This window comes from Cygnus atratus, chromosome 15 (assembly GCF_013377495.2).
Source record: "Cygnus atratus isolate AKBS03 ecotype Queensland, Australia chromosome 15, CAtr_DNAZoo_HiC_assembly, whole genome shotgun sequence".
Classification (NCBI taxonomy): domain Eukaryota; kingdom Metazoa; phylum Chordata; class Aves; order Anseriformes; family Anatidae; genus Cygnus; species Cygnus atratus.
The window spans coordinates 6,385,342-6,409,296 of NC_066376.1; the positions used below are offsets into that span (position 1 = coordinate 6,385,342).

The 23,955-nt window shown below is 38.8% G+C and overlaps 1 protein-coding gene across 2 annotated transcripts in view; it reads left to right on the forward strand.

Annotated features, from left to right (window-relative positions):
* Positions 1-23,955, forward strand: part of PRKAR1B (protein kinase cAMP-dependent type I regulatory subunit beta) — a 101,631-nt gene that overhangs the window by 36,021 nt on the left and 41,655 nt on the right. For both annotated transcript variants that reach the window (XM_035548748.2, XM_035548749.2), the window contains exons 5-6: positions 22,185-22,246; positions 23,063-23,109. In XM_035548748.2, coding sequence (XP_035404641.1) covers positions 22,185-22,246; positions 23,063-23,109 — 109 coding nt within the window. The remainder of the gene's footprint in view (positions 1-22,184; positions 22,247-23,062; positions 23,110-23,955) is intronic.

Here is a 23,955-nt window from a genome sequence, read left to right on the forward strand (position 1 = left end):
GAATGTAAATTAACATGTTAGTTTTGATGGGAATGGTGATGAGGCTGGAAAGGCATCATTAGTATGCTCAAGAGTGCAAAATAATACTTTGCTTTCCTTCCGAATTCAACTAGTTAAGCTAAAAATATGGCACAGCTGCTTTCTCTTTACACATGTGAAAATGTGTGGAATGTGAAGTAAGAGAGAGAATTGCAACCCTTTGGGCAAGAAACACAATGTTTGTTGATGAGACACCCGTTTCACCATCTCATCATGTGAGCACTCTGCCCAGGGCAAAACGGGGCTCGGTGGTACCACTTGGGCAGGAGCTGGATGCGTTGGTCTTCCTACCAAAGAAAAGCAGCAGAACTAGAGTTAGCAGGCAGTAATATGGATTTTGTTACTGTTATTAGATTCAAGATATATTGCCAACTCCACTTGGAGCTGCTATGGCCTAAGTTCTTTTAAGCACTGTTGAACTTGAGCAGTCCCTCGAAAGCATATCTAGTCCTCACTTAAATGCTACAAATGGATCAGATGAGAGATTAAGACAGAAGTGGAAGATCCTTGGGGATGTAAATCAATACTTATTAATGACATATAACTGCGTTAGGTCTCGGGAGAAAGGAGAACCTTGGCTGTGAGATCTGATCTGTAGCTTGATAGGAAGCCGTGCGAGAGACTGGGAGAAAGGCTGGATGGCAGTGGCTTGATAACTGAGAAGCAAATGATGGAAAGCTTTGTGAAGTATATTTATATTAACAATAGTTGACTCTTAAAAAGTGCTCTTTGCCTGTTGTGCTTTGGGCTTTTTATTAAGAAGGGTAGGGAACCATTAGCTATGTTTAGCACTTTTTTCTGAATATCCTTTGATACTGTGATTGATTAATAAAATTACAAAGTGAGTATCTGATCTTGAAAGTAGATCTGTGCAAACAAGCCCTTAAAGTCCTGCAGAGCTCAGTGGACTTCAGTGGGAGCTACTACAAGCAGGAGGATTAATCAATATTAAATTGACTGCAAAGCAACATTAGATGAAGGAGCTCTGGACTGTGAGCAAAACAACAGAAAATATTGGTAGAAGAGAATTAAATTGTGCTCTTAGATAGCTCTCTCATAAAACTAACTCAATCAGAAAGTCAGTTTTTAAAAATTCTAGGGCCAGTTTAAATTTGGCTGCCTATTGTAGTTACTGGAAGTCTCACATAAAATAGAGTATATTCCCAATGTGATTGAATTAATGTCTTCTTGTTATTGGAGTCTGCTTTTTCTTTTCTTATTTTTGTTGATTTAATATGCAGGAGTATAATACTAATGCAGTACATTGCATAGATTTGCAAGTGTAGAGCTTTAAAAAAAGTGTATTTTCCTAAATGTAATTTTTTGAAAGTTTCTGTTCTTTTTTTTCTGTTCTTTTGTGTTAATGTTTTTTTGATCTTTGGTGATTCAGCCTCTTGGTAGTAGGGTCACCCAGCTTTGCAGTCATGGAAACATGAAAAATCAGAGCATAATTAAAAGCAATATATTAAAGGAAATTTATAACAGTTTGCATTTTTAAAATGCAAATGAGATATAAGACCCACCAACGTTTACTATGTCTGTTGATTGGCAAAATCCATCTATTGCAGATTCATCTGTTGGAGATTTGATGATTGGTAGCATATTGCAGTTCTTTTTATTGAAAATTCAGGGTTTAACTCAAAGGATATTTTTAGTTCCCGATTTCTATTATTGATTATAATTTCTGGTCGACTTGGATTCTGTCTCCTTTCCTGTCTCCATTCTCGTGATGTTCATAGCAACGCTGCTCTTCCTTCCTCCCTTAAATCCACCTGGCTTTCATTCTGGTCGTTTTCTACTATACTTCTCCTCCCAGCCCTTGACATGCTGCCTTACATCTCTCTTCCACTTTATAATTTCTGATTTTCTTCTGGCAGCTGTTCAATTTCAGAAGAAAAAAAAATAGCCCGTGAGTCTAGAGAGGCAATATAAATTCCATTTTTATCAACATTTGTCAATTAAAATCTGATATTACTGAGCCTTTTTATAAATAATTTGACTATTCCAAATTTATGTGGATAATACCTTGAACCACTCACTCCATATATATAACACTTTCTTATGGCAGATGAGGAGAGATGTCTCTCTGAGACTATATACATTTACAAGTACAGCAATAAAATCCATTGACTACACCGCAGTGTCACACTCTGCGTGTGTATGCTCACACTTTCGAACATGTGTGTATATGTAGCTTTTAGAGATAAACTTGTGTGTGAATATCTGATAAGATATAAAACTGAAGCATGAAATCTGGGCTGATCTCTTGAGTTGGTTCAAGGCCATATTCTGGAAAATGGTTTGAGTTCCGATTCAGCCAAAATCCCTTGAATGTGTTTTTCTGGCAATATTTTTGAGAACAGCTGATCTTTCCACATATTTTCCATTTGGGTTAGAAATCCTAAGAGTAACCAAGATGCCACTGAAATACTGCTGTTTGCTGATCATTGAAAAAAAAATGCAACCCGTATCTGTGGTGCCATAACTTTGGCATTTTCTGTCGGTGTATCTCAAAGCTCTAGATGATAGATAATGATAATAAAGAGACCAAGTTGAAGTTAATTGCAAAACATTGCTTATTAGGCTTGAAAGAGACATAATAGTAGGGCATACTAATTTTTTAAGACACTGATGAATGTAACAGCTACAGAAAAAAAACTGGCAGTGAATACGTTTCTAGGGAGTTTGCAGGATTGCTGGTTTATGCATTTTCTTTTACAGCCTACACAGTTGGAGATAATTCAGAATCTTACTGTTTAAGACTAAGCCAAGTATCTAAAATCTTGTGACCATATTTAGGGATGGATGAAATGTTTTGGTTAAAATAGCTCACCCTCCCCTACACATGCCCATATTTCTGTCCTGTCTTCAGACCGGTGAAAGGAAGAGACAGGGGGACCTCAGAGATTTCCTTTGCCTTTTCTTTTAATCCATCAGCTGGGTGTTAATGATCTCACACTGCTTATTCCAGTGCCCAAGCACCTGCCTTCCCTCTCAACCTGGCTGAGTCGCCCGGTTTGCCAGTTACCGTGTTAATCCACAACTGTATTTTGGTTTAACCATCTCATGGGCTGAAGCTGGAGAAGCACTTGGTGGCACATGGCGCTGGTGCATTGTGCATCTCATCCAGCACGGTGCTGGGCTCTGCCAAGTGTTGTCTGCTGGCAAGGGGGAAAGAACAGGAGGAAAATTCAGAAGATATTCAGATGATAGCTGGGCCTGAGGCTTTTCTCTTTTCTCGCTTTTCCACTGGTATTGACTTTCTCAGTTACTTTCATTCCCTGTCCATACGGCGTGTTTGTCTGGATAGAGGCTGTCTGCATCTCTGCTGAGAATGTGCAAAATATGGAGAGGGCTCGCACAGTTTAAAAATAGCATTTATTAGCAGAAAAATTAAAGGCTAGAGTAGGATGTTGGGTGGAGCAGTGAGAAAGCAGTCCCAAGCCACCTCTGTAATAATGAAGTTCTTACAGTAGTCCTAGACTGCCTGTTCCCAGTCTGTACCAGGACATACAGTATTACCCAGGGCTGTGCCAAGAGCCTGAACTTCACACATCCCCGGTGCTCAGTAACTCAGCACAGCGCATGCAGCTAGGCTCGGATTTGCAGAGGAAATCTAGAGGACGCTAGGAAAATTTCTAAAGCAGGCGAAATGAAACAGGCTTCAGATATATAGAAGGTGGATTCTAAAAGCTACCAGTGGCAAAATGGAAGATTGTTTTTGAAGAACAACTTGTCTCATTCCTGACCCTGTAACCTTCTGTGCGAGCCAGGGGGAGAGCACTGATGCCAATCCAATAGGCATGCTCAGCAGATGTCCAAGGCTCTGTTTTATATCCAGTGATACTAAAGGTTGTTTATAAAGGCAAGACGTTATTGTTTTGAGTGTTTGGCACTGCCTTTCATCTTTTAAAGTTGAGAGGAACAAATCTGATGAGGTTTCCAGCTCTTTTGTCTCAGTTACAAGAGTAGTCTGTCAGAAATCAGTGTGTCCTCTGTGACAGTCGTCGTGCACTTGTTTTACTCGTCATTGCCCTGATAGGAAACATCTTTCTTCTTGTCCTTGGGAGGACAATCTAAGAGCATTCTCTTGGATCACTGAGTACAATCATCTGATAGTGCAGAAAACCAAGTCATATTACCCCTTGGATAACCTAAATGAAGGTATTTTTATTTCCCCCAGTTTATTGGGCTACAGTTGTTGGAAAGCCGCTTCATAACACTACTGTTCCCATGGCAAGACAGTGTCTCGTTTCCAGACTAAATGTTTATATGTGTTGATTCTTCATGCCCTCGTTGTCCATTAGTTAAAATAACTCTTTTTCAACTCTGATCTTCACCATTACCCGTACTTCTCATCTCTATGTATTTATAAACTACAATGACGTCTTTTATTCTACTTCATCTTACTGCTGTAAATGATTCAGACTCTTCTTATCTTCTTTTATAAAATATAGGCTCTCCATTATGCTTATCATCCCAGAATACCTTTTCATACGTCTCTTTGAATCAAATGAATCTTCTTTCTTTGTTTCTTTTGCACGTGGTAAACTAGAATTGTGCACGATATTGAAGGGAGATCATTTACAGAAGTGCTTTTTACAGTGGCATTAACACTTCCCTTGCTCACTTGGAAGTGACCCAGTTTATGCTGATACAGGGTGATTTTGCTTTTTTTCCCAGCCAAGGGTGAAAAGGGTGGCTTACAGTTATCCAGTGATTTAATAAATTCAGATTAAAGCAGAAATTATTGCTGTAACTTTAACATGCGTGGCCTTTCATGTTAGATTACTGCATTTCACTCCAGCTTTATTACTTCAGTCATCTAAAGCATCCTTTTTTTTTTCTGTGATACTCTGTGCAGTACCTCTGAACATAGCATCTTCTCTCTTAAAAACAGGCCTTGAAATATTCTTACTAGAATTACCTCTGGTCTTGTTCTTCCAATATCAACTGTTGCTAGTCTATCTTAAATTGTTGTCTTAAACACATTATATATATATAGTTTTTCTTCCTAATCAACTTTGCCATTTTAACCATCAGTCTACCTCATAACACTGAACATGCTTCCTTGAAGAACTGATTGATTTATTTTGTCTAGAATATCAGTTATCAAATAAAGGGAGTAAGCAGATATTGCAGTGTGTCTCATTTTCCAATTACCTCTATAACTTTCATTATTCTTCCCTTCAAAATTTGTTTTTAAGCCTTGCATTACTGAGGTTAGACTAATGGACAATCTATAGCCACACAGGTTACCTTGGGGTGACATCAATCTATAGCCATCAAAGATGATGAACAAAGTGTGTTTTAGTTCAGTCTTTTCTGAGCTGGTTAATATAAGGTCAGACAATCACAATACATTCCTTACTGCAAATCAGGAAAGGTTATGCCTTCCTGAGCCTTTCTGGAAAAGGATTTCAGACTGGGGGGATGTCTAATGGATTTAGTTTTCAACTACATGAAAACTACCTACTAGACTAGTTCCCCCTCAAAATGCTAGTGAAGTAGGCATTATCTTTAGAAATCTCTATTTCTAGTTAAAATAATCAAAGTGAGAGAAGTTCGTGCGTTTCCATTTGTTTGGAAATGGACTCAGTGGAGAGGTAGTAAGTATCTACTGAGTCACTACCTCTCTTAAAATCTCACCCCCAACTTTCCTTGTTATTTCCTCATCATTTCCTATGCTGTGAAATAATTACCTATGGAGTTCACCGTATAAAATATATATTGTATTGCATTGAGAATCCATAGGGGATTCTTCACAGTAGCCAAAAGAGCTTCAATTCTAAGGGAAAATTTTGACTCTATTTCAAAGTGAATGTGATTAACTATTCTAAATATTCTGAATATTGTAATTCTTATCACTATTCACTTACAGTCCCTTTATGAGCATCCTCATGGGGTAAATAGTTTGCAAGAAACAAAACCTGTGTAATTTTTAGAGCAGCCAGTGGTAGACATGTTCTGGACACAGCTGACACAGCTTTCACTCCTTGGAGGGAGCAGTCCTTTTTAAAGCATTTTAAAGTTGTGCTTATTAATTAACTCTGTCTGTCATTATGTTTTCCTGAACAGCACTGTCCCAAAATTAATAGTCCTTTTGAAAACCCAAATGTGGATTCTTAGCTTCTAATTTTGAGAATCTTGGCTATCAGTTTTATACAGTGATTCTGTCTGTCAAGAGAACACTTAGCACTAGATCTCATCTGAATCTAGAACACTGACTAGAAAAAACGTTTTCTTTTTATGTTTGCCGGTTTATTATCTTCTTCCATGTTCCAATTTTTGTATAGTTGAGAATCACTGTTCTTTCCAAGTTAAGAAATAAATCGTGTTAAAGAGTGCAACCATTCTGCCATTCTCTGAATTACAGAGAACATTAATAAAACTTAGTGAAATATGACGTGTTCATGTTAATGAGACTTCAGAGGCTCCTAAAATATTTGGAGCAGTATTTCATGGTTTGTTTCGGAGTACTCTCTGTAGAGGCCAGCTGTGATATGGTCACTGAAACCTGTGGCTATACAGTAGCCTTAGGAAACCTGCGTAAAAATAAACCACATCACTTGATAGAACAAAACAGTAAACAGGATACGAGGGCAGAACTGTATACCACAGAAAGCCAACGACATAAAAGAGACCATTAAAACAAATAATATAAATGAGCCCGAGACAGCTATAAGACCTGTAAAGTGATTAATGTCTGTGGTGACAAGTTGGAGGCATAGAAGGAGATTAAAGATCAAGTTAAAGGTAGCAGTGCTAACAGGCCTTTTCCTGCCCAGCAGTTCTAATTGTTCTTCCTTCCTGCAAATTCAGTGGGCAGCAATGTATATGCAGTGCTGCATTCTTCCCTTAGACTTGTCAGGCTGGTAGATGAATGAAATTTTTTAAAGCACTTTGTTCTGTTTTTTCTTCCTTTTTTTTTTTTTTTAACCCTCTTCTATTATCCACGGGGTGCATAGGTAAAAATTCAGAAGTGTTGTGGAAGCTGTCCCTTTTCATGTCAGACCATGTCCTGCCCTGGGACAGTAAGTCTGTGTTTTGTAAAGCAGCCTCTATCTGCTCAAACTGGTGCACTTTACAAAGGGGAGGCCATCAAGAGGCATAGGTAAGGATTGCAAATTTCTCTCAATTCGCTTTCCAAAACAATTGTTCAAAGAACAAGAAAAAACTATAGTATCAAAAAGGCCCAGTCTCCTGAACCATTAAGGCTTAGTTGTAGCGTATCTACTGCCTTATTTGCAGAAGGTTTTAACACTTGACCTGAAAAGTCAACAAAAGAATCACCATCTCCCATCTTAATAAATTAAGTTCTATCTTCTCTAATCACTTCCTACAAACACAAAAAGTCATCTGTTTCCTTTTGGCTTAGATCTTGTATACTGTTTGGAGGAAGAAGGTCTACTTTTGTCAGCACTCCTGTTAAATTTATTTGCTTTTCTAGTTCAAGGAAAAAGCCTATAACTCTGAAAGTCATCCAATGCTTTTATTTATTTATTTTGTTCAGTTTGATTGATAAGTCTTTGTTCTGAGCACATACAGAATTGACCACAACTACAGTAGAAGTGCCTCTTGTTAAAACACTTGCAGAATATCCACGTGTTGCCTTCCTGTGCCCGTCTGGTGTAGGAAGCAACTTGACCTTAGATGAAGCCATGCTGAATTTAGAAGTGCTCCCTCATAATCAGTACCTAAAATCTTGCTGATAAGTCTAGGGTTCAACAATTGTTCATCCAAGTTTGCTGTATATAACTCTTATTTCGTAAGTTACAAGCATCGGTTCTCAAACAAAGATGGCAATAAGACGGCCAATTTGCAATAACAGACTTAGGGTTACTGACTTCCCTTCATGCCTTGGAAACATTTCACCCAGCTCACTGGGCAAAGAAAGTCAATTGGAGAAGCAGTAATGTTACCCCTAGATATCATCGGTGTTGACATATGCAAATAGCTCAATCTAGCACTTGTTCATAATTGGTCATTTGTTCTTTCTAGCATAAATAAGAAAATTATTTTTTTAAAAAAAGATGGCAATGATTATTTTTTCAAATAATTTGTGTAAATATCTCTAGATATACCTGTGTCTATAAGTGTATACATATATATATATATATTTATTTTATGTTTCATAGGCCATCAAGATTTATTGTCCTTGGTAGTAAATATTGACCTTGGATTTATCTCAGTCAATGTTTACCTCTTAGGCCAATAAATCTTGAGGTTCACCTTAACAGAAGTCAATATCTGCTTAGTGTTCAGCTCCATCATTAATATAAATATTTTAGTGACCTTTGCATGTATTAGTCTATTTTTTAAAGTCAACTTAATGTTACAAATCCTATGGCACATCAGTAGTTTATTTTTCAGATCTGTTTATTCATTTTAAGATTTTTTTTATAACCTCTGAAATTACTGTCAAGTGTGATGTGGCAGAAAGTGTACCTTTTTGAAGAGGAACGTGAGTGTATGATGCTGTTTAAAATTGAGAGGGAAGTGGCCTATAGTAGCAGTATCCGTTTGTGCAGTTCATCATGCATTTATCTACCAGCAGGGTATAAACATTACTTCCATAGGTGGTTCTTTTCTGAAAGACATGCATTGCTTTTTTTTTTCAAGACTTTCTTTGTATGAGCAAATCTTTCTGAGATCAAGTGTTTGCTTTTCTGTATCTTTCACTGAGTTTAGGGTTAGCAGGGACCTTTAGACCACCTAGTCTGACCTTTTTATCTCCTGCCATCTTTATCTCCTCTATTTAAGAAACACTTTTCGCTGTCTTCCTCCTCCCCTTTCTTTTGACCCTCACCAACAAGAAGTTTGTCTGCAGTGTTCTTGTTATAGTTATTTTTTTAAATTGCACTTGATTTGGGTTGATAGCATCTCAGTCTAGACCCAAACTGAAGTGTCCCGAGGGCTGGAGTTTTGCCTTGTAGATGGTCATCCATAAACACACACAAACATTGCCCTTTTCTGCCTCTGACTTGGACGTGGTCTGTACTTGGGCATGACCATTGCATCTAAATATTATCTGAAGCCATTCAGCCATGGGTCGAGTCCTTTCCTAGCTCGTGACTTCTTCCCCCTAAAAAGTAAGAAGCAAAGTGGGCTCGAGGCAACCTCCCTCCCCTTCCTCTGCCCCCAGGAACACAGAGGGGAGCCCACGAACTGGGTCCCCAGGTCGCGTAGCCCTCCCCTTACCACAAAGCAGCCCGATGGCAAGATTTTTACAGGATCCGGGACAGTTACTTAATTCAGGCACTGTGCTCAAAATTCTCCTTGTTATTATTACTGCATTACAAAGCACATATATAATACTTGTGATTACAAGACACTTCACAAGTGCAGATAAGAGAGACGTTCTTTGTCCCAGAATGTTCTCTCTCTAAATCCCTGATTCTACAAACCCTTTTTCATTAAATTATTCCTTTTATTTCAAGTATGACTGGTGACTGTTCACATGGATAAAAGCTTGCGGGGTTAGACCTTTTGCGAGTCTATAGAAAATTTACTGTGAATGTGGAGAGATTTCTATTATTCATTACAAAGGTGCACGATCAGGCTGTAGGGGTAAATGCTTTAGAAGCGTTGGGCTATGGAGAATTCTGATCCCTGTCACATGAAACAGCATAAATGTCAGACCGGGGATTTATGTGAATATTCCTTGAAGAGAACCAAATACAAGGAATTAGTTGTTCTCTTGTCCTATTTATTCCCCTTAATTAGATTTATTTTAAGTGGGCTTTAGTATAGACATTTCTGCTTAATTTCTTTATTGTATTTTGGAATTTGATATCAACACGAATAGAGCCAGCATGCCCTACATTAAAAAGTCTATTTAAACAGCAAATCTTTTGACTTTTTTTTTTCTTTACTATTTTTTAAACTTAATCTAAATCAGTTCTCAGTTTACAGGATGAGTATTTTAAGATGCCTGTGCCAGAGCAGTTTGTAGCAGCATATCCAGCTAGGACTTGGGGTTCTTTTTGCAGGAATTATACATGGTGATTTTTTTTCCATCATTGCTTTATGTTCAGAAATAAATGTCAAAGATGTGTTTGTGTTGAGATAATTTGGCTCAGCCATATATCAAGTCTTCAAGAGATGGAACCGTGAAGCATTTTTTCTCCCTAAAGTTAACATTCAGAGGGATTTGTATGCTACAGGCCATATCATCTCTGGTTTATGTGTGAGGCCTGATAGAGCAAGCACGGCACTTGGCTGTTTTTCTGTAGTGCATGCCTCTAAGTCAGACTGAGGAGCAGCTTACTGTTGTCAGCATTTGATTCATAGAGTTGTGTAAATGGGCAAAAAATTCCTTTCTGTCATGCCAGAGGCCAAATTAAACAGAAATCTGTGAGCGGGGAGGGTTATTTAGTTTTGAGGAAACAACATGAGTTGGGTGATAATGTACCCTTGCGAGTTTTTGCAATTTGGTTTGGGCTGAGTTTGTCCTGGTTTATTTAATGCCATAAAATACGATTCTTCCTGCTGAGAAATTGCTGCAGAAATGATACCAGCGTGAAGGCAAACACCGAGCCAGCAGAGCCGAGTGAAAAGGTGCAAACACTCCACGCCGTTTGGCGGTCGACTGAGAGTGACCAAAAATGTCTGCGTTAATACTGATCTACCAGCCTGCCTGACGAATTCTTCGTGTTCCCTTTCAAACAGGCATCTCAAAAATGTGCTGCAGATATGCAGGAAGGCATATACAATAGTGCTTTTCCCCCTCTCTCATCCTGGCAATGTAATGAAAGCTCAACATAGCTGAGATTCACAGCCTCGCTATCCCTGTGGAAAGATAAAGTAGACCTGTGCATGTTAAATCACTGAATTTAACACTGTCCACTCCTGATTTTTTTCAATGTTTGCAGCAGAACGCAGGAGAAACAGAGTAGTGACGTGTTTGCGAGGCAGTTTTTTAAAACAGCAAGCTGATAGTAAATTAGCACGGTGAGGTTAGAAGTAGCAGGTGTTCCTGCCAGTAATATTGCTGTGTGTCTTAAAGATTGCTTTGATGTTCATTTTAGTGGTTAGTGAAGAGTCTGAAAGAAAATTACTGAGAAAGATGGAACAAAGTAATGCAACTCTGTCTGAATTTATCTCTATGTGTATGAAGAAAGTGTGCCCTTAGGTCTGCATTTGTACGTTCTATAGATTTAAACAGCTCTTCATGCCTAAAAAGCTTCATTTCCTTCAGATCCCTGCAAATACAGATCACTTAAGAAAAAATATATGTATCATCTGATCTAATCGATCTCTATTTTCTCATTTTCTCAATTACTGGAGCAGTAACAAATGAAGCTGCAAAAAATGAAGCTGCTTTAATTGACATAGTTCACTGAAAAGCTCTTACAAAAGAAGTATTTATTGTCTAAGGAAATTTTATCTCTGGTTCGTTTTATTGTAAAGATTCTATCTCAGAAATGCTGTGAATCAGAGATGAAGGGGAGTAACGATAAACTTAGGGAAAACATAAGGAAAATGTGTGGGTGTTTGAGTTTGCACGTCTGTAAGCTATAATAGATATGCAAATATAAAATCAAGTGCTTGTGGACATGTGGTTTTGTGTCAGCTGTGAATTTTATTCATTAGCTGTTTAACACTACATCTATACAATTTTAAAAAATAATTCTGACTCATTCTAGATAACCTTTATCAGCTTTTTTGTAATGATTTCATTTACTGATCCAATTATAAACTAAATTGAATCCTATCCACTAACACAGGTTAAAATGTTTTTATTATATGCAGCTGTTTGATATCCCCAGGTGTGGGAGAGCACAACAAGGATGGAAATTAATTAAGCAAGATGTGGGAGATGGTTGCGGCCGTATGTTATGTGCTCGTCAGCCAAAGGAGACGCATGTCAAACACTGCTTGATTAGTTGCAGCATGCACTTCTCTGACTTGCAGGAGGCACGCTGCTGAGTGACTTGGTAACTGAAACTCTGCAGAGGCTTGGCTTCAGTCACTAATCACTTCCCAGCTTTTTCAGTGGCAGGACATATTGATACACATCTTACATGAATTATCCAAGGAGTTTCCCGATAGGCAAAACTGTTTTACATGAAGCTAATAAAAACCTGCTCTAACTACATTTATGTTTAGCATCTAATCACTAATTCTTGCAGTATCACAAATGGCGAGGGCCACCAGGCACAGAAAGGAAAAGATTTTAGCGTAATATCTTATACTTCTTATCTTTTATCTATTTCTGTGGCGATATAGTTGCCAGGCAGAGGTGCTGTCTTGTGGCACTCAAACCTTTCTTCTAGGTCCAGGAGCTGTAGTTATAAAAATAGTGTGTAGGAGCAGTATGTATGTGAGCTGAAGGAACAATCACAATAATCAAATACAATTTAATTTTCCTATATTTATAGAAAACTCTTAGGAGTGAATGTAGCACAGAGTGCAAAAAGGTAAAGTAAAATAATTAAAATAGGTGAATATTGGGTTCATGACTAAGTTCCTACAAGCACAATTAGCTGTTTATAGGCATGCTCTGAATAGGAAAATTGATTAATTGGTAGAATAAATCTTTCCCTGTCAACAGTTTGCTAGCCATAGAGATGCAAGAAAACCTAAATATATAATGTTTCTCTCTCATGAAAGACTGTCCTCTCCATCTCGATTTCAAAGGTAAAACAGAAAGCACTATTACTGTTGTGGGGGAGGTATTTTTCATTGGATAATGTGAACAAAAGGTAACGTATTTAGTATGTTTTCTTTCATATTTACTTATGCAAGTGTGAAATATAATTTACCATAATTCACTATGTTTTATATATCCCTATGTAGGGATATTCCTGGGCATATATGCTCCTGTGTCCCTAAGTTGATCTACTATTTACTATATCTTTAAATCTCAGCATTTACTAATATATTTTCAAGGAACTTCAGCTGTGGTAACCATTTAGATTAGTGATCTTTATCAAAGCCATTTATAAGGGACTTCTTTAGCTATATTATCTGAGTACTAAAGTAAGGATGATGAGTAGTGCGTAGTAACTCTCTGGTTTAATTGGGATAGTCCAGAAGAGGGAGCTTGAAATTAAAGAGTGAAGAGATTTAAAAGTACTAGAAGAAATAAATTGTTCAAATATGGGAACTTTGTTTTGGTTACCCTTTGTCACTGGTGGAATTTGCTTCATATTAGTAACAGCAGAGATTTGCTTTGGGGATGATTATTATTATTGTGGTGTTTTCTTTCTGTCCCACCAGAAGCAATTAATATATTTATTTATTTTTTTTACTGTGTTATCCACCATTTCTTTTCTAGCATGTTTGAGAAAGAGACGATTAATTAATTAACTGTATGGTGGTTACCTGTAAATTGTATATACTCATCTGTGACTTATAGGGCCATTCTCCTCAGTTATCTCAAATATACTGACCTCATTTCAATTACACTAGAGATGAATTTGGCCCACTTTGTCTCAAGTACATGATTTTTCATCATGATAAGTATTTCCCCAGGTCATTTCTGGAATGCCAGTTCATGCAAATAACAGCTTTGACTTAGTTACAGTGCCCTTCTTTGCTTCTAATAATAATATATTTGAGGCTTTCTCAAAGTAAAAGCTTCAATATATTATGCTTGCAGCAATGCTGTATTATAGTGTATAACCTCCATAAACGTCTCTATCTTTAAATTAGAGTTCTGTACCTCCTGGCTAAGGAAAGAGTTTTCAATCACTTATCCTTTGCCTAATAAAACAGAAAGAAGCCTGTGCAGTCTAATGTGTGTGTCTCTGTCTGCGTATTTATATATGTAGATATATATATTTGTACATCATAACCAAGTAGAAACTGTATTTTATTGGCCCAAGTTTCTCAGTTTTTTTTCTTGTTTGTTTTTCGCTTGGCATCTAATTTTACCCCCCATTTTGAGTCTTACTTCCAAGATCAAAATCTTGAGAATACTTACAAACAGAAAGCAAACTGACAAATATGATTAAGATCAATAGAAGTATCATTTTACAATGTCTTATTTTGATATTAACCTTTTATTAAGAAAACTAATTTTGAAATAATACAATAGTGAAAAGTAGATTCTCTGAAGATACCACAGTAGAACATAGAGACAGTTTCAAAACTTTAAAATACATTTTAAATGGGAAATGGCATCAGTCATTTTCCACAGGAATATTCAGTTTCAGCAAACTGATTCTTTTCTGCAGGAAAACATGTTTTTAGCTAATTTGTAATCAAGATCTCCTGATACACACAGAATTTGTTGACGAGCAGCGATACTAGCGATGCGAAGTTGGGATATAGTCTCTTCGCAATTATTTATGCAGAAGTGCGCAGATACTCCTACATCTGTACACATAGAGCATATTTTCCGTGCATTATGCATGGGATTTCCTCCAGCTGGCCTCCTGACTCCCGCTCCCCTGCCTCCGCGGTGCCTGCGGCTCCATGCCGTACCGCCTCACCTCTCCCGCTGCAGGAAGCTCACTGCCAAGATGGGGCTGGAAGGGACTTCCAAGGGTGCCTCATCCCACCTGCTGCTCCAGCCAGGTCCACTCGGGGTTGGCTGCTCCAACCAAGGGCCTTGAAGTGCAAGGTTTGAAATCCTTCCCCCTTCTAGGCCCCTCTTGCAGTGCTTGACCATTCTCAGAGCAAGATGTTTCTGTATATCAGATGGGAATTTCCTCTGTTCCCGTTTGTGCCTGGTGCCTTCTGCTGTGGTCCTCTAAGATGGGTCTGGCTCTGTCTTCTCTACACCATCCCATTAAGCAGCTGTAGAGAGCAGTTAGGTCTGCCCTGAACTTTTTGCAAGTGCAGTTTTAGCACCCTCTGTTCATCTGCATGCTTCAGCCCTGGACTGTTTTGGTGGCCACTGTGGACTCACTCCAGTTTGTCAGTGTCTTTCTTCGATGGGAGAGCCCCACACTGGATGCAGTACTCCGTGATGGCTTAATAAGTGCTGAATAGAGGGAAAGAATCAATTCCTTCAGCCTGCTGGGTATCCTCTTGGTAAAGCAGCTCGGTCTGCAGTTGTCCTTGAACTAGAAGCTGTGAAAATATGTGCATCTGCTGCTAGCTCTGGAGAGCTGTGTTCAGCTGGGCCTGCTTGGAGAGCTGCCTTGTAGCTGTGGCCTGGCATTAGGTCCGATGTGATCCACATGGCCTAACATGCACGTTTGGTAGTGTCCTCCCCCACCTCCCTGCATCCCTCATTTGCCTTGAAACAGGGCGTCTTGTGGAGAATGGCTGATGGGCTTGGCACCAGGACTTGCTGAAGGAAATGTGGGTCTTCCCTCTACCTCGAAAAAGGTAAGCTAGAGATGATAGCAAGAGGCAGACCTGAACTGTATGTCCACTGAGCCCTGCCTCCAGGACGAGTGTGGTACAACAAAGGACTTAACTGCTTGATTTCCACAAACAGATGCTTCTGAGGGGTGGACAGGAGGAAAAGAGGACTTGGCATAAGCTATGGGGTGGGGTACATGCTTGGATCTCGTTACCCTCCAGCCGCAAGCCTTGGCCCCTTTTTAGAGGATCACCTCATACTGCAGTCGGCCATGGCAGATGGTTTTCCAGATGAAGATCCCTGCAGAAACCCTGTCTCTTTGAAAGCTATTTTTAACGTGTTGAAGATGATGTGAACCATTGACCTGCAGATATATATAGAGTCTGTAAAATAAATTGATGCTATGCTTATAAAGTTTCATTCAGGTCATTCACTGTAATAATTAATGAACCTATAAAAGGACTTCATAGAACAGTAAAAATGGAAATACTTCACCGAAACAGAAGACGGCAGTTGTATTTTTTTTTTCTGTTTCACATGCCTCTTAGTTATGTGGACTTGTGACTTAATAAATGTTATGGAATTAGACATGGACTTTAATTTTAACCTGCCATTTAGAATGTCTTCTCATGTCTAATTTCAAAGACTCATGTTGTCATTTTAGTAAAATCATTGTGTGACTTAATTGTAATAATAATTAAACATTGGCCATTATAATGAAGTAATTAAATGTTCTCAATTGTTCGTAGCCTTGTTTGTTGCTATAATTAATTTGTTGCTCTCCTAACAGGAAAAGAAGTTAACGGAAGTAGCTGCATAATGTTTTTATTAAGGCTTCAGTACTGACTCTCTATCCTAGGTACATACCTGTGACATGTATATTTGATTATAACAACTGTGGGCTCCAGACCATTAGTTTTAAACACCTCTATAAAGGAATCTTTTATTTTACCTGTGCAAAGTATTGTTTTTATTCTCAATAGTCATTCGATAATAGTGATTTTCTCAGCGTTGTACATCAGCAATGACGTGCAGCGTTTTTAGGAACAAGCTGTGGATCAAAGGTTTATACTTAAATGGTGTGCACCACATAGCACAGAGCCTCCCGTTTTGTTTGGTGGTGAAGTACTGCAATTATTCCTTCATTGCATAGATGTTAATTGAACCCAGTTTTCGGTTTTAAATTCTGTGCTCTTCATCCTTACAGGGCAGGAGAAGCTTGTTGTTAGAACAATTGCTAGAAAGTTGTTATCTTTTCAGGAAATGAATCATAAGAATATCTTAGACAAGCAGGAGAAGAGAACAACCTCCAAAACTTTAGAAATCTTAAAATAGTACCCAGATACAAGAGCTACAGCTAAAAAAGGCGGAGTTGTTATCAACCATGTTTACTAAACTTTAAGGATACATGAGTCAGAAAGGCTTAAAACACTGAAATCCTCATGCTAGAGCAGTCTTAATCCAAGGAAAAGTTGCATGTCTTTGTTGAATTATGCCAGAGTAACTACATATCTTTTAAACCTATCCTCCACAATACAGGGCTTTCTTTGTTTTGTTAGAGAGATAGCAAAGCAAGAAAAAATGCTGTGTAGCACTCATATTGAAGGCTTTCAGAGTTTGTCTGCATGATTAAATTGTTCTGATTGAACTCTGACAAATTATAACCTGCAGGTATAACGAGGATTTTCCATTTTTGTCCAACACATATACATTTTGTCTATTCCATTTTTCCTTTCCTGTAATGCATTCAGCACAGCAAGGGCTGGAAAGAAATCTGATTGTGAAACTGATAAATTGTCTTACATAGTTTCCCTATTTTGGCCATTGCCATGGTCTGGTTCTGAAAGTGCTTGGAATCCTTGGTCTCTCGCTTTGTTTTAACAAGCTTGTTCTCAGTTGCCCATTGCCAGTACTATATTACCTACACTGCACATTATTTTTTTGCCTATCTCATATTCTGCGCTGACTCCAGGCAGCCTCAGTGTAAAAGCAGATGAGATGATTTATTTTTATCATTCACTTTTTCTCGTGAGAAAGAGAAGTTCCTGGGCCTGCCCTCTCTACTAGCTTCCTCTTAGCGCAGTCATTTATGTCTTGGCAAATGGGGTATATAAAATGCTACTGAATTAAATCAGCAAAGTGTTTCATCATACTTATTTTGCAATCAGTGTGATAGATTGTTTACTGGTATAAACTTCTGCAGCCTCATTGATTTGCGTGGAGTTTTCCTTTGCATGAAAAGGGAGTTGGCTCAGCCTGTGCAGGTGTCAAGAAGTCATACAAATGACAGACAGCAGAGGGTCAGACCCTATGATTTCAGCTCTGACCACAGCCGTTTCCAGTTCTCCTGTACACACATGGAAGATGCTTCATGTGCTAAAACTTGCTGCAAGTCTTTGATATCTTTGACCTTTCTGAAAAAGTCTTTTGCATTTTGATATTCCCTAAGAAGACAGGTGGTATTTTTTGATTGAATAGATACAGATTTCATGTCTAAACACATTTCTTGTTCTTACTTTGTTGGACTGCTTAACTGTTCTGTATGTTCTGTGCTGCTCACATGCTTCTCTTGTAATTTGTTTTTGAAGGGTATTATCAAAAAGTTACAAAGAATTAAACGTGCAGAAATCTCCCTGGAAAACATTAGTAATGTCCTGCTAGTGTCTCCCTTTGGATCCAAATGTGGATATTCATGTACATACAAACACACCTGCAACTATAGTTCCAAGTCAAAAATTGTCCTTAATACCTTCTGGCTGGAACAAATGTTTGGCTCCAGGTGCCACAATTAAGCAGATACAGATCCTCTGGAAGCAGGTAGGGAAGTTGTGAAAAAATCACAAAGCCTATCAAAAATTTTGGCTCTGAAGAGGGTCAGAAAGAGCCCTCCAAGGACAGACGCCGAGCCCAGGAGGTGCTGGGTGCAGTGCATCTCTTGTGGCTGCAGTCTTATGGAACAGCTGCTGAAATACCAGAAGTGGTTGCCCTGTTTTCTTCTTCCATCACCTGCACAAGTCATCTGGAAACATGGCAAATTGTAACATTTCCATTTGAACAAAATAAGGAAATCCCTGTGAGCAATTCTCGTTTACAGCACAATAATAAAAACCCTGGCAAAAAATCAAGCCCTTTCCATATCAGTTCAGCACACAGAATTGCTAGCACAGTCGATGTCAACAGCTAAATAGCTGGTGCAGAGGCAGAAGACAGAGGCTGCTGTGTTCTTAGTGGTGCAGCTCAGACAGGGAAGATGAAATCATGGTAGTTCAACATTGGGCGAAGACTTAACTAGTGATTTTCTGGCTTTCTGTTTACGCTGTAATTTAGGAACATGCATGCGTCTGCCTCTAATTATTTAACAGTATTTAACAATACTTTCAAAACAAAGAAATGCAATTACCTATTTTTGCAGAGCTGTAGGAGAACATGGCTACAATCTTTGCTTGATAGTGAGATGGTTGCAGCACCGCATTTGTAAGGGCTTCTTTTTTAGCTATAATAGTCAGCAAATGGTTTTGAATGGCTTAAAAACATAAACAGGTGCATGAGGCAAGAAGAAAACAACACACCATATTTTGACCTTGCTATATTATTTGTGCCTTCTATGAGTGCCACTTCTTAACTCGTTCGGTATTTGAAGCTTGATTTGTTTTCTCTACATAGTACAGGCCCAGGACAAGGTTGAAACTGAATATGGAGCATAGGACATTTACTGGAGAGGTGGAAAATATGTCTGCTTATTGTAGTTTTGTATTTTGGCTTGGGTCAGGAACAAATTTTTCAAATTTTCAAAGTATTTTGGCATGTTGATCCTTGTGACATTTTTGTGTTTATTTCAGCAACTGTGAATAAAGGCAATAAGAAAATTCTCAAAACAGATTTTACACTTAGTCTGAATTAAATGAAAAGCCAGATTTCATACAGGGACCTGAAGCATTCGGTACATTAGATGATGATAATTTCCAGAAGGGTGGTTTTCTTTGGTGGTATTCTAAGTGTCCCAGCTTTTGGCTGCCAGACTTGTAGGTTGAGAAACTTTGAGGCTGCCTCTTGATCCATATCATCTGAGATCTGAGTCTGTTTAATGAATCTCAAACTGAGCATCCAAAAGCAGAAACACTCCAGCTCATTAATCACTGTGAGAGATCTTGGCCTATCCATATAAATTAAGAACAATAGTTCCCAAGTAGGAAGAAACATGACTTTGTGTTTCCAGTGACAGTCATGATATTACTGGTCACTTATATTTGTTTATCAAAGATACGTCCTTGTTTCACTTTGGAGGTATAAATCAACACCACCATGATTATGGGTAACTTGTGTGTCTGTATGTTTATATGTGGTTATATGTATTTTAGGCTAATGTTTGATGACGTATCCTTCAAAGGTCTCTTTAAAAATCCAAGCCATTATCTAATAAAATGAAGACCTTGCTGAAAATCATTGTATTTGTGATGCAAGAAGGCAGCAGAATATTTGTGTAAAACTGCTGGTGCTGTCAACAGACTTTGGGTTCATTACACCTTCAACTGAAAGTTTCAGTCCATGAGTTTTTTGATAAAACTATAAAGTGTTTTAGAAATGAAATATGGAACATTTAGGAGAAGGACACAGTGCTATGCATAATTTATCGGGCACTGTTTGTACAGTCAATTGTTAAGTTATAAATAAAATACAACTTTAAAACAAAGATGAAAGGCTGAAATTGTGGGTAGTTATTTCCTCTGCATTTCTATTCCAGAAAAAAAAGTTTCCAAGTTCAAACAGTCACATTTTGGTTTGGTTATTGATATTCACAGTGTCATGTCTATTTTTGGATGTTTCACATTGAAGACCTTATTCTCTGCCGTGTGGAGTGCATTCTCCTCCAGAAAATGTTGCAGAACTCTTTGTACAGCTCAGTGAGGTGACCAGGCATGGTGGAAGGGAGGTCATGGGGAGGCAGATGAGGCTCTGTGATACCAAATATCTAGGCCCCGGAGCTGCTGAAGAACAGGTTGGCTTACCTCGTTGGCACAGGGTCGCTCAGTGTCTGTTCCAGTTCAGCACCTAACATCATGGTACTTTCCCCCAGCACATCTGAACCTCTGCTCCCATTTCTTTTAGGCTGAGTGTGGGCAGAGGAACCAGCTCCACAGCCTACACCAGACTGATGCTTGTTTTCTGCCAACAGAGAAGTCCGTGAACTGGAGAAATCCCTGAACTGGAGAAATGCCGAACCCATTTAAGCTCATTAAAAATGAGTTTAGTGGATTTAAGAATACAGTCCATATACTTTTCAGAATAATTTATTATAGGTCTTTGCATCGGTGCTCAGAATAGGGTGCGAACATGGTCTCTGCAGCACCTCTGAGCAGGCTTTTTACCAGTGATGGAAGTGTTTCCTGAATGTGAGTAGAAATAGCACAGGGTGGGCCCGATGAAACAACAGGGGCAAAAAGTATCATCTTAGTATAGGTCTAAGCATCCCTTGCAGGTACTCTGGAGCAGTGGGAGGTACTTGGATCAGGTCTCCCACTTCTCCTGCGAGTGGTGCTGACCCAGAGCCCTGGTACTCCATCTCAGCCATGGGAGCAAAAACGTTCTGGCTGCTTAAGAGGAAAGACATGACCAATTTGAACTTAGGAGTGAAACATTTCCTAGAACTGAGCCTGAATAAATTCTGGAACAGTTGAACAGGAAATAAGCTAATAATGGGATTTTACAATATGCATTTCCCATATAAGGCATTGAAATGCAACACGGGTTTGTTGCTGATCTTCTGGCTATTTTGATGAAAATGTTACATTTCTCCACTGTTTGCACTCCCTTACATTTGTGAGGAATTTGCTCCATTCCATTCCAAGGGTTTCATCTTGCCTCCCTCATCAGTGGTGCACGAACAGACCATTCCCACTCCGGACCAGCGAAGAGCCTAGTTAACAACTCCGCCTGGCTGCCTTTTGTTTGTATCGGGGAGCTATTTCCTTTAGCCCTTGCTACTGATGCATAGGAAGGGGAAGAGAGGTGGGGAGCACCCGTCTCAGTGCTGTTCGTGCGTCTGAAAATAAGTTCCCCAAAACCCCGGTGTGGAGAGAGGAAGCCCTGGCTCCAGGGAGCCTGCTGTCTCCCTCAATAAACAAAGGACTGGGTTTGGGCAAGTTGCCCAAAGTGTTGGTGCAGGGTGCGTTCTCGCCCTTACTGCTCTGCCTGGCCTTTTAAGGATATGTGACAGTATGCTTAAGAACACAGTAAGGTGTGTAATTCAGCAGTGATTAATGAGCGAAAGGCTCTTCTGTAGCTTCAGCGTTTCTATAGCATTGGTCAGATTCCCTTCTCACTAGTAACTCGCTAAAGTGCAACTAAGTTTTTCAGTTTGGCCTCCTGTCTGCTGCACTGTAAGTGTAATCTCTTGCCAGCTCTTATGCTACGTTAATTCAGAGCCATCTACCTTTCCAAACGTACTGTGCATTGTGGAACAGGTTTTGCTTGTGAATGTGAGGCCAGATGTTCGGAAGAGCAGAGCTCCCCTTTAGGCATCTAGCAATTACTGCTGTGACACATACTGATTGCAGCTGAAAATCTGAAATCTGTCTGCTTAGACAGTAAAATATTCAAACTGGCTAGTTTGTGTAATGCTGTAAGAAGTGGCCTATGTGCATATAATTCAGGAGTTCTTTCAAAATAGCATGCACTGAATCATGGCCTTAGCTTTAAACCGCAGCTTGTGCCAAACTAGTTATTTTGGTTTCTTGCCAAGCAGGGGTTCACTTACAACTAACATTTTCCTTTTCTTTTTCTGCCATATCTCTTAATGAAGGCTTAATGCAACAATGACTGTAGGTCTACTGGCTAGATAAGAAATAGGTCTGATTCATTAACAATTTTTTCTTTCCTTTTCCAGTGACATATTTGATGCCATGTTTCCCGTTACCCACATCGCAGGAGAAACGGTCATACAACAGGGTAATCCTTCCCCTCTTCTTTACCCTTGCATGTTTGCTTAGGCTGTATGATTCACATCTCTTCATCTGAGAGCTCACCCTCTTTGCTTAGTGGGAAGAATGACCATATTCCAAAAGCTTATAAGTGCTGGGCTATATCATAAGTTCATTGATGTAGGCACAATCTTTTGTTCACAGTCTTTGTTCACAATCTTTTTGTTCACAGTCTTTTTGTTCACAATCTTCTAGAATATATGTAGAGCTCTCCAGCAAAACCACACTGATAGATCTATAGGGTTTCAAACTGCTATGGTTAAATGTAGATAAGTAGTATTTCAAATTAAAATGTTCATTCCTTAAGTTAAAATATTCATGAAGTAAAGCGCAACTCAGAATGCATAAGGGTGGCACAGGCTAGCTGAGAGTAATTAGAGATGGAAAATATTTTTGCAGTTGTTGGGAATATTCAACACCTCATTGTGCTGTATCGTAGTTATCACACTTGGCAACTTACCTGCATGCCTGCAGCATGTTGTGGAGGACTTCAGTACCCTCAGGATATACTAAAGCCTGTTGCTTGTTTACATTGAATGAAGTGTTGAATCAATCAAAACAGATAAACTAATGCAATTGAAAAATGCTAATAGGAAGAAATCGTAATGATACTTTGATTTACGAAGGAAAGTAGGCAAGGATGTTTCAGAAAATGAATCTCCCTGTAAGTAATCTGGTGTACAAACCTGTGCAAATATGTACAGAATTAAATATGGAGACAGGAAATAAGTGACTAGTTTAGCAGACCTTCAGGAAACATTCACCGTTTATATTTTGCTTCCAGGTGACGAAGGAGACAACTTCTACGTGATTGACCAAGGCGAGGTGGATGTAAGTACACAGTTACGGTCTGATGCTTATTTTGATTTTGCGTAATAAACTTTTATGCACTGGTACACAACTTTATCCAGCCATGTTTTGTGGTTCTGTCTCCTTTGTTCTTGAAATAGATTTCACAGGATTGGTCTCATTACTTCGCTTTTGTTGTGTCAAGTCATTTGTGCATAATTTTATAATTGGCATGTTTTACATCCTAGCTTATTTGTCCATTCCAGGCAGGAAAATACGGTATCAAAAACAAGCAAATGACATTATCTTCAGAACCCTAACCACACCTGGAGGTGTGCAGTCTTTGGCAGACCAGGCCACCATGCTGGAATGCACCCGAGGGTTCAGATCAACCATAAGGAAAATATTTTCTTTAATCAGTTAGCTTAGCTCATGTGTTTTTTTTTTCTTCCAAATTGAGATGCAGCCTTAGGCAGCTAGTTTCATCTCAGAAACCTTAATTTGCTTTTAAAATTAGATCCAAATATACGAACAATGCAGCATATTAATAAAGCAAGGATTATTATAAGTGTAAAGTGATCTGTTAGACCACAAAGTGTTTAAGGGAGTATGTGGTGGTTTAATCAGCAAGCCTTTGAAATGCAGCTTTCTTCTGAAACTGCCTTCCAAATTGTAATCTATTCACCTCTTATCATATTTATACTGTATGAAACTGACCCTTTTGCAGTTTTGCTGCAAGTATCTCATTTGACAGAATTCTCTACACACATCTTTCCAACCAAGAGTTGTTGGGTAGGATGGGTTTGCTCATTAGCAACATTGCTCTTCAAATGCCCAGATGAGTTTTGTTTGGAATATTTAAAGGAGAAAGTGATTTATTTTAAATCC